We start from the raw sequence: 17,684 nt of genomic DNA, 5'->3' as shown, positions 1-17,684 counted from the left end.
GTGTGGTTTATAAGTGCAAGTACGTAGTTGTTTAATGTAAGAGCAAACTTACCTGGGGTGGGCAAAAGGAGATGACTACGGGTAACACCCTGGGCATCTTGGATGGGCTACTAACATTTTACTTCCTCGTGGGAGTCTCTCTGTTAAGATTTTATGCTTGACATTAAGTGCTAAAATGTGTTATAGTTCACGGATTATGAAAAATATGTATGATTTTAGGACAGTTGGAAGTAAAACATGGGGAAACGGCATTCCTTCCAAGAGTGGTTGTATTAAAGGCTTCGAGCCTCAAGTTGGGGTTGTTTAGTCTAATATATACTCTACTTAACCAGGGAGTGAGAGTGTTTTTTTAAAGAGGAAGTGATACACCCTTTTTAATGCGAATTTGGACATGCCGAAATTTCATAGGATAGCCATGGATCGCTATCATTTGGTTTAATGGACACCTAGAGAGCCTTTAGGCAGAGATAGATTTTAGGGCATAATCACTTTATTAAGTCAAAAACGTGATATATAAGCTGCAGGTGTAAGGTTTCTTTACTCCTTAACTTGTTAATCTACTCCTTCTGCAGCAGACTTGTTTTCATGAGCTAGTGAGGTGGGAAAGCCAATAGAGTTGTTTTACAGATGTCCTGCGGCCAAAGCTGGATGTTTATGTATCCCATTACAGCGACATCCATCTGTTACTCATCATTAAAGATGGCTGTACAAAATATGAATACAAATAGCTGAGTGGGTATAGTCAAAGTTGTCTTGGTACATTCTAAAACATGAGGGCTCAATAGTGTGGACATTAATATATCCAAGACATCAAAGGTGGATAGTAACAATTGATGCGTAATGTAAAAACATAGGGAGGGGTGGAAGGAGACCGAGGTACGGGCAGACAAATGCATAATCTCATTAAACAGAGGGATTCAGGTGAGTTCCTTCATAGCAGAAGTACCTTTGGTTTGCATTTGAAGACTTGAAGGGAAAAGGCTTGTCTAATAAGGACTGTGATGACAGCCTCGATTCTTGTACCATTACCTGAGAGAGCATCTGATGGTGGACATAATCGTGAAGCAATCTGTTTTGAACGGTAGCATGGAGTATGTTCTTAAAGTCCTATTTTTACCAGAGCGATCTGCTTTCTGTGCTAGGTAAACTAAGAATGAAGGTGTATGGCCTTGTACGCGAGTCATAAGCTGCAGTAAGGTAGAGGATCCCATAAGTGCCAATATGGAGTCTGTCTCTTTTAGAATCGAAGAACAGACATTGGTTGATCACATCCACATTTAATGTATGGCTTAGATCCAGATTGTTTCACAAAACTTTTTCTATTTCAGGGTGTGGCGAGAGGCCAGAGACCGTGTTGTTGGTTTCCCTGGACGCTACCATGCATGGGACATCCCTCATCAGTCATGGCTCTACAACTCCAACTATTCTTGTGAGCTGTCCATGGTCCTCACAGGGGCAGCATTTTTTCACAAGGTAAGAACATGTAGCACTCATGTCCGCCACACTTTTTTTTTTCTCCAAAAATATGAAGTAAACACTCTGCTGCACTAATGATTTTGTATTGCAATACACCAAAAAATCGGAGTATGTATAATTTTATTTTTCAACCTGTAGCATTTTTACTAAAGGATCTGTGTGTATTAGCGCTCTGTGTAGAATTTACGAGATTTACGGAAACAGTACATGGTGGCCTTAACTTACTGAAAGCAAACCAGTCAAAAAATAGATTGAAATGTTATGTACCTAATGGTAAGTAGTGCAGTATTCTTAATTGGCACCTGCACTTTAAATTACTTTTTCCCCACACGAGGAGAACTATGCAATAAACTCTTGCCCTGTTCAGGCTGCTTTGAACCAAAAAAGGAGTACTATTTGAAATAAGAGCCTAAAACATGGTACCACTATTCTCCACCCCTATGCTGTGTCAAGACATGGACCTCCCCTTACTAATTTTTAAGTCTATGTAAAATTAAAATGCTGTAGCTAGGATCCCCTGGGAAATACATTGCTTTCCATCTTCAAAGATAAGATTTTTATAAACTATGTAAGGAATCCCAGTCGTGGTTGTGTCAGATTCCTGTACGGACGTAAAAGAAGCATTGAATGGGTGTGAAATAAGTTCAGGTTTCGGGTTTTTTAGTCAATATGGTGTGTATTTCTTGTTGAATAACGCAATACAAACAGAAGGGAACAGGGAGTTTACGTATATGTGTCGACTGAGATTCCCAGCACTCATGCATCCTCAAATGTATTTTTGATCTCACATTTTGAAAATTCTAAGTGAATAATAGCCACACTACCTCAAAAAATTATTTATTTACACTCCAGTGGTGGGAGGGAATCGATTTTAACTGCAGGCCATGCATACTCCCGGCTTGGTAGTACTCGAGTAAGGTAACCTGACATAGAGCCAGTTGTAATTGACCTCATGGATCTACTTCTGGTAGACGCATGGCCATGGAACCCATGAATCTAGAATACAGCAAATCCGTGGTTGGCACGTCTTTCAGACAACAGCCACAAGGTTGCTCCTGTCTTCATTTTCAAATCCTGCAGCGTTTAAAGCATCTGGCCAGGTCAGAACCAAGCAAGCCCCACAGAACAAGCTAGTTTGGGACAATTAAAGGTGGGCAGTTTGTCTCCTATTTTATCTTTTCAGTCTAAATACACTTGAATCCCTTTCACTGTGTCCCTTTTCAAATAACCCCGCTAAGGGCTAAAATATCCACCAGAATAGACCATTAGAAAGTTGGGGACTTGAACCCAACAGCCTCATAAATTTACTTCAAAGCCACCTTCCACACCTCTGGAGCCTCATGTTCTTAAATGGCAACATTACATTTTTCTCTATTAAGTATTCAATTGTTTGTCAAAGAGGCCGCGCCGCGTACACAAGGCTTCTTCCATTGCGTACTCAAAGTTCTTGGATCTAATGTGCAAACGCTTCATCCTCTAGAGGAACTCTGCAGTATAATCAGTTTATTAACAAATCGTAGCTCTACGGACAATTCAGAATTCCTAGAGCAAGCATGCACATTGTAAAGATCTGACCTTTTTTTGAATGAGTCTTACACTGCTTTTCTCGTCACAGATGTTTGTCAAGTTCTTTGTTGTCTTAGCTTCTTACAATATGAGGATATGCGATTAGCCATTTATGGACAATTGACTAGTCGAATATCTCTGATACTGAACATTTCCTTACCACATGTTCAAACATAGGTTGTCTGCACAAGGTTAACTTTTTCCACCAGTTAATGAATACTCCCACCAACACAAGTCCCTGAACCAAAAGGTCACAGCTACTAAATGGAACAAAGGCTAAAATCTATTTTGAAAATGCAGCATTTTCTAATGGTTAAAATGTTCCCTATAATAATAGGGCTTATTTATTTATAAAGTTTTATATAGCGCGAACTTGATCCCGAAGGATATCAGAGCGCTTTACAATACTTTTTATAACAGTTGAACCGCATTGTAACAGTTAGGAACATAATTCAAAACAAAAAGTGAGACAACAAATCACCGAGGACGCATGCAACAGGCACATGGCAACAAAACGCTTAGACTTGAGGTCGCCCGTTACGCATTTCATTGACACAAGTGCTAGACGCTCTCTCTCTCCTATTCCTCAACAACAGGAAGTAACTAAACCTCCATGAATTCCTTTATAATGACATTATATGGCTTAACTTATACTCTATTTTGTAATGTAAATTTTTGTATTTCATATACGATTTTCCATATACTGTTTTCCTCCTACTTATGCATGATCTGTTGAACTGTATTTAACTCGAACCCTTTTTGTTTATTAATTCCAAATTTGGTATATTGTATGTAATTCTTTTATTTTCATTATCATCGTATCTTATGCATTAATGTATTCCTTTACCTCAATAAACTTATTTTTGAAAGAAAAAAAATAAATAAGCATGAGATGGTACTGAGGGATTTCCAATGGCAAAATGTGTCAATTATATTGGTGAAAGTGTGATGACTGTATACCTTGTGTTCTTTTTCCTTTTCCTTGTTTTGTAAAACAAAATGAAAAAAAACATTGTTAAAAAATTATTTGTTCTTGCCCAGGCACCTAAGGTTCAGAATATTTGCGCTAATTTATTTTTAGATTGATAAGGTAGGGGATGTGTACAGTGATATATTGTACACATTTTGAATATGTAAAGCATTTGCCAGGAAGTGTATACTTATCTCTTTAGGCATTTTAATGACCTATTAGTTATTGCTCCAAGCTTATTCTATACAAAGCCCATTATACATCTTATATATATTGAAAGTTGGATCTTCTTTTAATTTTGGTATTACTTTTTTTAACGATGCATTTATTATGTGATATTCAGACACTTTTTTACTGTATCTTTGTATCGTATGTTTGCGTTGATGCCTTTTGTCAGCTTGAGCTTGTGTAAGGCTTCAGCAGATACACTTGGAGAACAGCGAACATAGGTGTCTTAACGGTTAGCATGTATTGACTGGCATCCTATTCTGCAAACTGATGATTATGTCCTGATATACAGTTTAAAGGGATTTATTTAAATGGAATCTCTTAGGGAAAAAACAGGTGTAATGAATGTGTTACAAGACTGGTGCTGTCTTTGGTGACACTGGTAGCACATATGGCAAAAAATCTTGAACTCCATCTACTAAGTCTAGATGTAATAAAGAATAAAAATCAAAGCTTTTGTACCTTCCGCACAACTGTTTAGTGACAAAGGTAGAATTTCAAACTCTTAGCATATATCCTAAAATGTCTGAACTGTCAGCCTTGGGCAGTACAAAGAACCATGTTGCAAGGCCCCTGAAGGCGAAAAAGCTTGAACCCAAATAACAACTTTGAACTGTCTTTTTTTGGTTACAACCAACTACGAACCATTTAGAAAGTAACTGAAATGTCCTATTACTTAGACCAGGATGTCCTATTTTGGTTGAGGAGGGTGGAATCCCTGCCACCTTATAAGGATTATCACTGGCTATGTGAGTTAATTTTATTTAATTTAATTTATTTATTTATAAAGTTTTATATAGCGCGAGCTTGATCCCAAAGGATATCGGAGCGCCTTACAATTTGAGGCAAAGGTAACAATTCAGAAAATTAGTCTAACATGGGGAATCTAATGGGCATTCTTTAAAATAACACCAGCTACAGTTAAAATAACCTCACATAAGCAACTGGGCTGAATACGCTTTTAATTTGTTATCGAAAAAATAGGAACCAGGCTTCTCCCGAGTTCCATATAGTAGTGGAGCACGAGTTCTCTCTTAGCTCATTTCGACAACTATGTCGTCAATGTATTTATTATGGTACATTAGAACTCAATTTCCATGAAAATGTGGTGCAATTCTTACGCAAAATTTTAAAAACACATAAAAAGTTACAAAGATTGATAGCAAATGTCAAGTGATGAAGAATTATACAACATTTTCATGGCTGCATCAACAGTAAATAAAATTTATTAACTAATAAAAGTCGTCGTATAGCATTCTTTTCTGCTAACTTTAAAAAAGTGCAAAGTAACGTAATATGAACTATCTCCTGTGGACCGTTTCAGCATATTGTGGAAATCAGATTCTGTGTTGCATCCTGTTTTCGAAGCCTGATCATCTTCCAAAGAGGGCCCACCTATTTAAAAATGTAAGGGAAATCATCTAACTTTGGATACAATGTGATTAACAGAAAATACTTAAGCTCATGTTGCTCTGCACAGGCTGAAAACAACAAAAGTTTCTTAATACACAAACAATACACATCATTTTCAAACCGTACAGATTTTGTCTTATTTTAGTTCTCATTTCTCCCTTGGAAGACCAGTACCTTGTTTTGCCGCTTGTACTATTGCACTAAGACTTAATGTGTGTGTACTTTGTTCCCATAGGGATGTCCAGCAAACCTGGCAGGGTTTCCGCTTTCCTTGAGCTAATTTGGACATCCCTGATTATGTAGCATAGCAAAGCTCATGTGAGGCAAATGCTTAGAACAGGAAGGCATATTGCATCTGTGGCAGCCTTTAATGGCACATGACGCAGTGCAAGAAGGTGCTAGGCATGAACGCCATGAGCTTGGTGAGGCGTGAAACTGGATCACAGTCAGAGTAGACTGGAGAACGAGATTTACAGGTGAGTTGAACTAGTTTTGGGCAGACGTTGCAAGAGGTGGGCTTAGAGTTTCATCCTAAATTGTTGATGAAAACGTAGAGATGGTGAGTAACTGGACCTCACTCGGGAGCTTAGGTCTGTGTATTTATATATAGAGGAATGTTTCTTCCTGGTTGTCTCTTTGAGCATTTGACAGACTTCTGATCTGCGGAGGCCATGTCTCCAGGTGTTGCCCTAGCGGCCAGGGGTCAGTTGTGAGTTTTTTTTTTAATTGAGTTATGGAACTTTGAGGAACTAGCCAAAGCTAAACGTCCTTGCTAAGCTCTAGAAAAGGAGTGGCATCCCTATTAAGTGCTCTTTCTAGAGCTTCCTACAGACTACCCACAAAAGACTCTAAACCTGTATCTAATAATTTCAGTCCGACTACTTTGTCTCTAGAATTTTCAGGAAGTTTTCATTATAGGACATCATGGAGCCCTACTCCGCTGCTGTATATATTCTCCTTCAGCCGAGCTTTTACAATACATTTTATGATTACTCTAGGAAACAATTCTGAAAAGCTGCCTCTTTTTTCACACTAATTCCATGTCTTCTACTCTGACTAAAGAGCTCAATCCCCCTTCATGCCTTCCTTCAAAACCTTAGTTGGCTTTTAATATTTTTCATTACCTCTTTTGCTCGTGTTATCAAATTGTGTCCCGCTGTACGTCCCTGTCCAGTCCCCATCCTCATTAATTTCCTGTGTAACTCACTCTTGCCACTACTACGGTTTCAAGAGATCTGTGGTAGTGCCTCTTATGAAGAAAAGGTCTGCTGACCTCAAAAATCCTACTTTCAGACCTCCTCTGCTTCCCTTTACAACCAAAATTCTGTAAAACCATCTCCCTTGTCAAACCTGCTCCTTCATCAAAACAAATTCTTTATTGGGTCATGCTCAGTCTGGATTCAGACTACCTAATGGCACTTATTTATTTCTTTATAGAGTTTTATATAGCACGAACAAGATCCCGAGGGATATCGGAGCGCTTTGCAATAGGATGGGAGGAAGGACATAAATGCAAAATCGACATCAAGTAGGAGTTGCTTTTCAAGGTTAAAGAAGGGGAGCAGAGTAATAAAACTTCAGTCGTTATGGCAGTTGCTGGCCACCATTTTAGGTAACTAAGCTGGCCCTCAGAAAAGGAGGGAATTCTGGGCCTGTGAGGAACCATGGGGTCGAGGAGCACCTAACCCCCAGGTCAACACCTAAAAATTCCAGTGGACATTAAAAATGAAAGGATTGAGGGGCAGAAAAGGGGACAAAAATAAATAAATAAAAGGAGGGACCACCCAAAGGGCTGACAGGTCTAACACTTAAGAACTCTGCTTATGTCCTACCAGACTTGATCTGGGTACAGTGGCTGCCTCAAACTGGATTTTAGTGTTAGATGTGAGAGAGCACAAGGATTACAATAGTACACTCCTCCCATAAACCTGCAGCCCACGGAGCCTACGTTTAGTGTGGATATGGTTGGCCCTGGGAACCTTTACCCCATTGCTTAGGGCATGTCTAGGATTCTGGACCACCCACTAGCTAGTGACAGACATAAACATGGCTGCTCAAGGAACCAACTTTAGAACATTTTCTGGACCTGCGGAATATTTAGAGAGGGCTGTACCTGCTTTCGGTGACATGAGAGGAGACCTGAAGGAATAGACCTGCTCCTTTTTGTACCCAGGGAAACACGTGGACTCGTAGGGTCATAAGGCTGACCTCCTGTTACAGCTTTAGGAATACAACAAGCTACTAGAGGCCTTTCCCTGAAACTACCTAGCTAACCAGTGGCAACTGGACATGGACTGGACCCTGCTGTTGGCCTTTGTCTCACACCCTGTGAGTCTCTAAGTGCCTCCCAGAGGTCACGGGGACTTTAGAAGTGCATTTCGGTGATGGTTTGGGACTTAAAGGATTAAGTCAGAAGGTAACATTTTTGACCAGGACGAACCTTGGTGATGTCTGACCCGCTCTCCACTTCGGTCCGCCTCAAATTAAGCCTATGGTCCTGGTCTACAGCAAACACTGGTGCGTTTTTTCCATTTAAAACTTTTTAAATGAATATTCCTGGTTCCCCTTATTGAATTTGTCTCATTTTGTGTAATTTTATTTATTAGATTGGACTCTAGTTTTCTAATTCCGTTTGGGATGATTTATTTTTCATTTTGACTTCATTACTGTTTTGGTACTGCATAAATACTTTATACATTGCCCTATGTTAAATCTTTCTGCTCTGCGGTATAGCTACCAAGGAGTTGAGCTCAAGTTAATTTAGAGACTTTATGGGTTCACCCTGAAGAGTTGTGATTATACTTTGAGAGGAGTAGGCACCCACCCCAAATAATTCATTTCTTACACAATCCTAATCTCATTTTTTCTGCAAAAAAACTCTCTCATCCTTTAATTCTTCATAGTCTGTTCGTCATATCTTTATTCCCAGCACCAGGATAGGTAACCATACACTTTACAAGAGGCCTTCATTCTTTATTCATGGCTATCACATGCTGAGAGGAAATAAGAATATTTTGAGGGTGATAGGAAGGTGATAGGAAGGTCGCAGGTTAGTGGAAGATTACCTAATCCTGATTGTTTTCTCCTGTTTACTTCATCATTGTGGATATTCAGAAAATGTCTTCGAAGTTGAAATTTATAAAAAACATTTTGGTGTGCTAGTGATCCGTTCTTGTCACAATTCAGTTGTTTTGGTAAGACTGTATGACTGTTACTGCTTAAGCATATACTGGGAGGGCAATTTGATTTATTTTGTCTATGTAGAATTGAAAATTAAACAGAAGCTATTTCTGAAGTGTATAATCTTTGTTTAATTTAATTAATTTTTTTATTAAGATGAATTAAGGCATATTAAAGGCCAAATCCTGATACTTTACAAACTGAGAATACAATTAAATCACTGTTAATAAGCAGCACACAGGGAAGGCTTGAAAATAAGAAAAGTTTGAACTGTAAAAAGCATGAAAAACTGGTAGGCTCTTTTACCACCTATGCTAGGCAGTGACGAGTGGGAAATGTGTAGTAAACTCTCTTCTCATATGTGCAGCTGTAATTTGAAGCTCTCTAGCAAATGAAATATTCCAGAGTTATTTATATAAAGCAAATAACAGTCTTGAAACATTCACAGATCTTACGTATATTAGAAATGTCACCATTAGGTTGTCCCAGTTATGCGTCGTAGTAATCCTTGAAAGACCTTCATCTATACTGGGTGAATTGGGGCTGGTGTGCGGTAAATGTTGCCTAACATACTCTCCTTCTAGTAGATCACAAAACTATTTCTTCACAGGTGGTGCTGGTTCTGTCTAATAAATTCTTCAGATAGACATACAGATCATGCTTGTAGTATTTCCTAGGCAGTCTGTTACTAGTCTGTCCATTATGGAATTCATTACTCACATCATATAGTTAATGTATGCTTGAAAATTTGAAGGAACTGCTTTTGTTTGTTTGTTTATTTCTAACTCATTGTCTAGTAATACACACAAATAACACGCTATTCAAGGAGCCAGTGTGACGTAAGTGACTTGAGGATTATGAGATTTGCATCTCATTGTGAAGGTGTCTTCTTTCTCAGTTCATATGGATACATACAGTGTTCAATAGCAGAATTATATTTTTTTACATATAAACTTGAATATTGATACTGACATCACACAAACTCATATATTCTTCACACGTCAGTAGATGTGCTATGTATTATTATTTTATTCGTACTCAAACACGTTTTTCTTACAGAATGACATTACTGTGCAGGTAGGAAAATTAGGAATACAGAAAAACCCAGACTGATTCTTTTGTATGTCCAATTTCTTATGTCAGCTAAAATTGTCCAGTACTCAAAAAGACAGAATTAAAGTTCAAATTTGTGTAAGCCTCAGTTTGGTTGAGTGAAATACTAAACAAAATGTTTTTAAATTTCTGTTCATTATAGATTAAGTAACTATGATTTGGTTTATTGAGAACATATAATTGTGATCAATTGCACAATAATCACTGTAAATAATTGATGTTTTCTTTCCTGCTTCTTTAGTACTATGCCTACCTTTACTCCTATGTGATGCCACAAGCCATCAGGGATATGGTAGATGAGTACATAAACTGTGAGGATATTGCCATGAACTTTCTAGTCTCTCATATTACAAGAAAACCACCCATCAAGGTAATATGCAATATGATGTATTTAATTTAGTTGCTATAGTACATATATTTGGTGAGAATGCCTGGCATATTACTATTCAGCTAATCACAGAAGTTTTCTTTGTTTCTTATGACCAAGCCATGAATCTTTTATCATTTGATCCGTGTAGCTAGAATAATCGTGGAATAAACAATCCAAAAATGGCATGTTATCAGCTAATTATGTACACAGCATCTCCGTGATCCTGCCAGACTGTAAACATTGTACATTTTTTGCTTTTCTCAGTTAATAATGCCTACAACTGATCAGATTGTATTATTCATTTTAACTCCTGATATTTGAATACAATAGTTCAATTTAAGCATCTTCTTTTATCAGAAAGCGTATAAATTATCCTTGGTTTACAGAGAATCTTCCATTAAAGTGCATACATTTCTGGATGTTGAATCTACTTTGAGATTTAAACACACTTTTTTTTGGTGTGGAGTTTTACATAGCGCGGACTAGACCCAAAGGTATCAGTTCACTTTACATGAGCACCAGTTACATTGCAGACGGACACATTCATTTGTGTTAGGCACGGGTAGATAAAGTGATTTACTCTGAATCACAGAATGTCGCGCGTCCCTGCCGAGACTCGAACCCGGTTCTCAAGCTCCGAGGTCGACCGCCCTAGTTGCTAAGCCACATTCCCTCCCCAATTGGACAACTAACCAAAAAAAAGCTAAACTGGTTAACACAATAGCTTGTAATTGCACCTACCGTAATAAATTTTTTTTAAAAAGATGAATATTGTTATTGATCACATGTTCCAAGCGTGATATCAGTCCTCCCTTTTTTTTAAACTCCTACTGGAAACATAATTGTGTCAAAAATAGTATTCTCTAATCTACTGCATTCAAATTCAGCTCAAATGAAATCTCTACATAACATGTATATTTCTTTTATTGAAGGTTTTACTCTATTACTAGATCATTGTCTTAAAGTACTTAAATCTAGTAACAACATCTAATAACTTCTTTTACTCCTAGTCTCTCTAATTGCTGTGTTTTTTATCTTGCTATATTGATGACTAACTCAATTGGGTCTTGTAAATAGATCCACATCTTAACAGGGTCTCTTCTATCTTCAGAAAATGTTTTACTTTGGTCACTGGTGCAGAGACAGCAGAGGTAACAATCTTCATTTTTGACTGGGTAGTTGGACGTAGTCCGACCAGTTTCAGAGCTTTGTGATCGAAAACAACTGAGAGCCTCAGATTGAGCTCTGAATGCCATATTTAGTTTTAATTGCATAGATATTAGAAGCACAGACATCCAGTTTTGTCTATCATCCCTAGATACTATATCTACTAGAGTGATTCGCTTCAGTGGCCCTGGTCTGATCAGCTTCTCAAAGCTAGTTAGTCTGTTTTTTTGTTAAATTCCCATTTGCAAGGTTTTAGTGGGAGGTGTTGTAATTAAAAATGACGTACTAATCTAATGTCCTGTAACTTCTCTTTTTTTTATGCTTCATATTAGCCCCTTTGGTATCACTCAGGAGTATACTTTAATGTGTGAATCTACTTTGAGATTTAAACACACTTTTTTTTGAAGTAAAGCATTTAACAAAGAAATACTGTACATAGCATGCAGATTCATGATGGCATTAACAGCAAAGCGCTAACATTCTGGTGAAGATGACCAGTGAGGACTTGAACATAGACGTGCTATATAGTACATGTAATGTCTTTGCACCATAATATAGCCTTATAGCCCGCTGTAGAGGGCTATACCGGCTATTAAAGGCCCTCTCTAGCGTTAAACAAGGGAGAGGGACTTTAATAGCCGGTATAGCCCAGCTACGAAGGGCTATAAGGCTATTAGAATATTCTGCCACTAGAGGACAGAATGTGCTAACAAAAAAAACAAAGCCTTATGGGAGTGCGAGGGGATTGGAATCCCATGGGGCTCCCTGAAGCCTTTGTTCACAGCCAGAGCTGGGAACTAAGAAACATTGGAATGTTTGAGCTCCAAGCTTATACCAGCCATTATAAGCCCGGAGCAGTCCATTATTTTCAATGGGCTCCCAACATTCCAATGTTCTAATAGTTGACATGGACTGTTCTCAGCTGCTTCAGTTGAAACAACAGCTCCCATCCACTTAAAAAAACTGATGTTTGAGGAGCTATAGTTGTGTTAAATATGTTCCTCTCAGTTTTCTGTGTATGTTCTAAAGATACGTGGAATGTGAAGGCATGGTTTCTAATGAATTTAATGTTTGTGCTGTTTAATGCTGTTCATCCAAAGAAGCTATTTCTGAGATATTGATCTCCCCATTAAGGACTGATTCACAGGTTCTGTCTACTTTGAGCTATGGTTAAAGAATGTATTTCTTTACCAAAAATATTCTTTAGGGAAGAAGGTAATTTCACAAGCAAACAAGAAGGAGTTTGACATCCTTGCTGTTTTTAAATAGCAAAATCCATGAATTATATGTGTGTGTGTGTGTATATATATATATATATATATATATATATATATATATATGTGTGTGTGTGTATGTTTATATATATATATATATAATTTTTTAGGTTAAAAGATATAAATCAGCCTTTGAGAGCAATTACTTGTAAATTATGTTTTATACATTGATGCTTTTTTTTAAAAGATTCATTTTTAAAAAATATTATTGAGACCAATAATAGTCAGAATTGTGGGTTGTTTAAAAATATTATTGAGACCAATAATAGTCAAAATTGACGGTTGCCAATCTGATGTTTAATTAAACTTAAATATTTGAAGCAGTACTAAACCTATCTGGTATGCTTATAATGGCAATCCAGTCAATTTCCCTCTTTGAATCTGTGCTCCTTTTCTTTTCAGGTGACATCTCGCTGGACCTTCCGCTGTCCTGGCTGCCCTCAGGCTCTCTCGCATGATGACTCTCATTTCCATGAGCGGCACAAATGCATTAACTTCTTTGTTAAGGTATATGGGTACATGCCACTTCTGTACACCCAGTTCCGCGTAGACTCTGTTCTTTTCAAAACCCGCCTGCCACACGATAAGACAAAATGCTTCAAATTTATCTAGTGCATTGGAAAAACCTTGCAAGAACACCTATGGGAAAATGTGTGGCGTTGGCAGCCTGACGAGAGCAATCTGAAACGTTTGCATCAAGTAATCACTGGAGGCATCTTTGCAAAGGACTGCAGCCACATATTGTCAAATATTTCTGTCAAAGGAACTAATCGACTTGAGGAAATTTGCACATGTCCATGGACACTCGTATAAAATCAAGTGCGTCTTTGGCTAACAAAAAATCTAGGACACTTAGCCAAGGTTCACCATGTTGTTACACAATACGTTTAACCTGCAGGTGTGTTAGAATTGCCTCACAAGGCATTTTAACTTTTTGTCAGTCAGTGTCTTGTGTATTAAGGAATGAGAGAAATGTATTTGGAAATCAGGTAGGACAATTGTAACGATGAATCCACTGAAGAAGGCGTAATGGTTTTCAGAAATATATGCTCAACAAAAATTCTCCCCGGAAATGCAAGTGGGGTACTTTTCATAAACCTTTCACCGCCATTTTGTGATCCCTTTTTATAGCCAGCATGACGTCAAGATCTACAGAGGAGATTAAAACACTGCCTGCTTTTAACTTTGCCCCTTATTTCTTTTTCCTTATATGGCTCTGAAATATTATATCTTAACCCTACTCTAATATGCACAGTGAATCTTTCAGCCCTTATCCGTTTAATGAACAAGTACGTACCTGTTTTGCTATACCCACCAAGTACGAAACTCAAAGCACAGTGGGGACTTTAAACCCACTTCTTCCGTTTATATGTTAACCTTTTGAGCTCACTATAACTGATGTTTGAACTTTTTAGGTAGCAGTGAGTCTGAATTTATCAGGTGCTCAAAATGCCTGAAAAATAAGGCCATAAAATGCCTACTTGTTATTTTAACGTCAAACGTTCCATGGTACTATAGGGGTTTAAAATGTCTTCAGCTCTGTTGTGGAATTTTTTACTGCATTTTTGTGAAGAATTTGAAAATTAAGGTCCCAGCTTGTTTCTACTCGATCTTGACAAATAAGTCAGTATTTTGCATGGAAATTGTTACTCATTGCCACTTTAACTAGATTACGTTATTTCATCCATTATGGACTACAACACCCCATCTGCCCCATGCTCCCTGCGACTTGATAGTCGCACTTTGTTCAACCATGAAGAAGATCCAAATTAGCCCTCTGTAGAAATTTTGATCTGGTCTGCTTTTTTGGGGATGGGGGAGGGGGTGGGAGGGATGACCTTCTCCTTGCCTATGGATTGTGGCTGTCAATTTCTTGAGAGTTGCTGTCTTCATGTCCTGGTATGAATTGGCCAAATGAACATGGTTCATGGTGTCTTTCAAAAAACTATACCTACTAACGTGTTCAGTGAAGGCCTAGAGTGCATGTATGTGGGTGTGCCTTTTTAGGGCAGCTCACCTGTGGCTTCTCCATATCCCAGGACATGACTCTATCTAAGTCTGCACGAGTGTGGAGACTGCTTCTTTGGCTGCATACGACTGCACCTTGACTCGGGATGAAGACGCAATGACACTGCTCGTAATTACATCAGGGAAGGAGTAAAGTTACCGCAGTATATATTCTGTAATGTTGGCCAGTAGGCTTCAACGCTCAGTTATTGCACTTGTGCAGTTGAAAGAAGGGGAAGCCAATAGAAATGCATTGGAAGGTAGAGCCGATTGATCCCAGTGGCCGCTCCCAAGCCGAAGGGGGATTCTTCTGGAAGTAGCTGCATGGATGTGCGTGGCATACACATCTGTGTGCTGAATTCATATTTTGGAGTCCATTGTGAACCACAAACCACCTCCAATTTTGCCAAAGCACAAAACAGGTCAACAGCCACCAGTATGGGAAAAATAACACATGCCTCAGTCCATTGAGCATTTACTTGCCTTAAACCTAAAACAAACTACAAACATCTACAGAAAAAGCAAAAGGAAAAACTGACAGCACAAGCAGCAACACTGTTCTCTGAGGTTACTCAGTAGAAGGTTGCAACAAACAAAGTATACTCTTAATATATAATTTATTGTGTAGAGTCTGCATATTATGTCACTGCTGTAATAGTCTGCGCAGCTCCTGGGGCTAAATCTGTTGTCAGAACACTATACTGTACAATGATATTTTTAATACCTTTGAGATTGCAGCTCCTCTGCTCATATTGGGTTTCTTTAGCTCATACTTGCCTTTGGCAGAATTCTTGGTTTCACCAAAACACACGCCGCTCTCATGGATAAAAGAGGGAGGTTTGTTTAACCTATCTGAATTATAATGTTACCTTGTTCTGCAATGTTGTGCATTGATTGCAGTATGTATTACACGACCTGCCTGTCTGTACTTTTAAGTGGGATTCTTGAAAAGAAACCTCCAATGGGAGCAATGTTTGTAAAGCAGCACTTCTGACCAGTCAACTTTGTGCTATTTTATGACACATAAAATTAATGAAACCTCCGGCATGACCACTGTTCTAGCCTGGAGCAAAATGATGTTAGTTTGTACTATCTTTCTAGTTCCCTGTGTTTTATTCTCGCTATTTCTGCTACTGGACCACTTGGTGAAGGTGCAGGATTTTGCCATCCAACATTTCTAAGCATTATAGTGGGACCTTTTTTAATCTTGTATTTACTTGCTGTAGTCTACAAATTCTATCTAAAAAGTTGGAGAAATGAGAAAATCAGAATGATTCTTGTCTGTTTTTAGTAAATCGGCGGAAGTGGATGCTCTGCGGTACCATCAATCCTAGATAATAGAAGGTTATGATTGATGGCTAAAAGACGGACACAATCTAGGCAATTTGGCATTGATGTAACCCCTCACCCAACCAAGGTCTCTAATATTCTCCATCTTCCACAGAGACGCAGTGCATAGTCCATCTTTTCCGTAGGCTTACTAATGAAACTTGCCCTATCTTTGGTCTTGTCTACAGAAGGTTAGGGTAAATTTTAGTGTGGTAATTTTACAAATTAGTCGTGTACGAAGCACCTAATTGAAATAGTTTTATTTAAGAATTCCTGCTGTATCAAAAAAAAGCTTTTAAATGCACAGCACATACTCATTTGGGTCTTATGGGTAATTGAGGTGTTTAAAAAATAACTTAACATTACATGAGGATCTAAGACACATTGAGAGTATGGTTTTCGCAATCGCAGTGTGAGGAAAGACTGTTGGTTGTCAATTCAAACCATTTACTGTCTCTGCATTTAAGATCCATTGCCTCTCTAGTATAGTTCCTGTTGTGATGTACTCTAGAAATATTTATTTTCTTTAGAATTTTTCTTTTCTTTTCCTCGGTCCCTTTTCTAAAACACCATGAATCTCCAACAAACCCAAAGGTTTTAATTGGAACTGGATAGTTGTATTATGTAGTTGTGTCTTTCAAGGCAAATATGCTGATTGACATACAATTAGGTCATCACTACTCTGGAAGCTAAGGATTTACAGATTAGCAAACTACCTGCTTTACAAGACACTTGTGTAAGAGATACTGTGTGGGGCACAAATTAAAGAGAATGTGACTCAAAGTTGTAGAATTTCTAGTGTTCTGTAGCGTGTACCCACAGCAGACATACAATGTGAGTTATTTTCCATGTGCAATGTGCTGATCACTCCCCAGGGAGTTTGAGCTTTGTTTTCTGTACCCTTCAAGTTCTTCAGTAATGCAATGTGTAATAAAAATGAGTTTTGTAAAGAAAAAAAGTATTGTTCTTAGGTTGCTTGCAAAAAAATATTTTGGTTCCCTGTGGGACTATCGGGCATAGGACACGTCATGCATCATGCACATTCATTTAATAGCTCATTTTTCGTCACTGCTGCAGTTAACCCTCATTTGATTTTTCATGTTAATGTGGACACATTGAATAGTTACTCTTGCCCTAAACAAGTTACCAGTATCTTCTTATGTTCCCTTTCTCAAGCACTGGTGTGCTTTCCTGTCCCTGCCATCCATTTAACCATAGTGTGTGATGTTGCTTCCCCCCACCTCTTTAGGCGAATCATCCCTGCCAAATTTACGACCCCCTGTGCACTTTTCTCTTTCTCACTGACTTTTTTTCTGTTTCTAGTGTCCTTTTCTCTCACTGAGAGTGCTCTCTGCCCCTTTCCACTGCTTTTCCTAACCTAATTGAGTTTTGGTCTGTCTAGCGATGTCCCAATATGGTGGATTGCTGTGCATTGTTTCTTCTACATTATGAACAGAGGATTTTTTGCCACAATTTTACAATAGTGGTTTTAATTCAAACAAGCCTTAGCAAAGTCAATAGGGCTCACCTTGAGAGTAGTTAGCTGGCCTTTTGGTTTTCCCAGTGCTTGCTGCTGAAAGGAAGAAAGGTT

General features: G+C 38.3%; 1 protein-coding gene across 1 annotated transcript in view; it reads left to right on the top strand.

Annotated features, from left to right (window-relative positions):
• Nucleotides 1–17,051, top strand: part of EXTL3 (exostosin like glycosyltransferase 3) — a 204,216-nt gene extending 187,165 nt beyond the window's left edge. The window contains exons 4-6 of the mRNA XM_086928015.1: nt 1,329–1,473; nt 10,188–10,316; nt 13,160–17,051. Coding sequence (XP_086784141.1) covers nt 1,329–1,473; nt 10,188–10,316; nt 13,160–13,369 — 484 coding nt within the window. The 3' untranslated portion in view covers nt 13,370–17,051. The remainder of the gene's footprint in view (nt 1–1,328; nt 1,474–10,187; nt 10,317–13,159) is intronic.
• The last annotated feature ends 633 nt before the right edge of the window (nt 17,052–17,684 follow it).

The sequence above is a fragment of the Lissotriton vulgaris genome, chromosome 6 (assembly GCF_964263255.1).
Source record: "Lissotriton vulgaris chromosome 6, aLisVul1.2, whole genome shotgun sequence".
Classification (NCBI taxonomy): Eukaryota; Metazoa; Chordata; class Amphibia; order Caudata; family Salamandridae; genus Lissotriton; species Lissotriton vulgaris.
The sequence above is the reverse complement of the archived record's forward strand: the minus strand, read 5'-3'. Positions and strand labels throughout refer to the sequence as shown.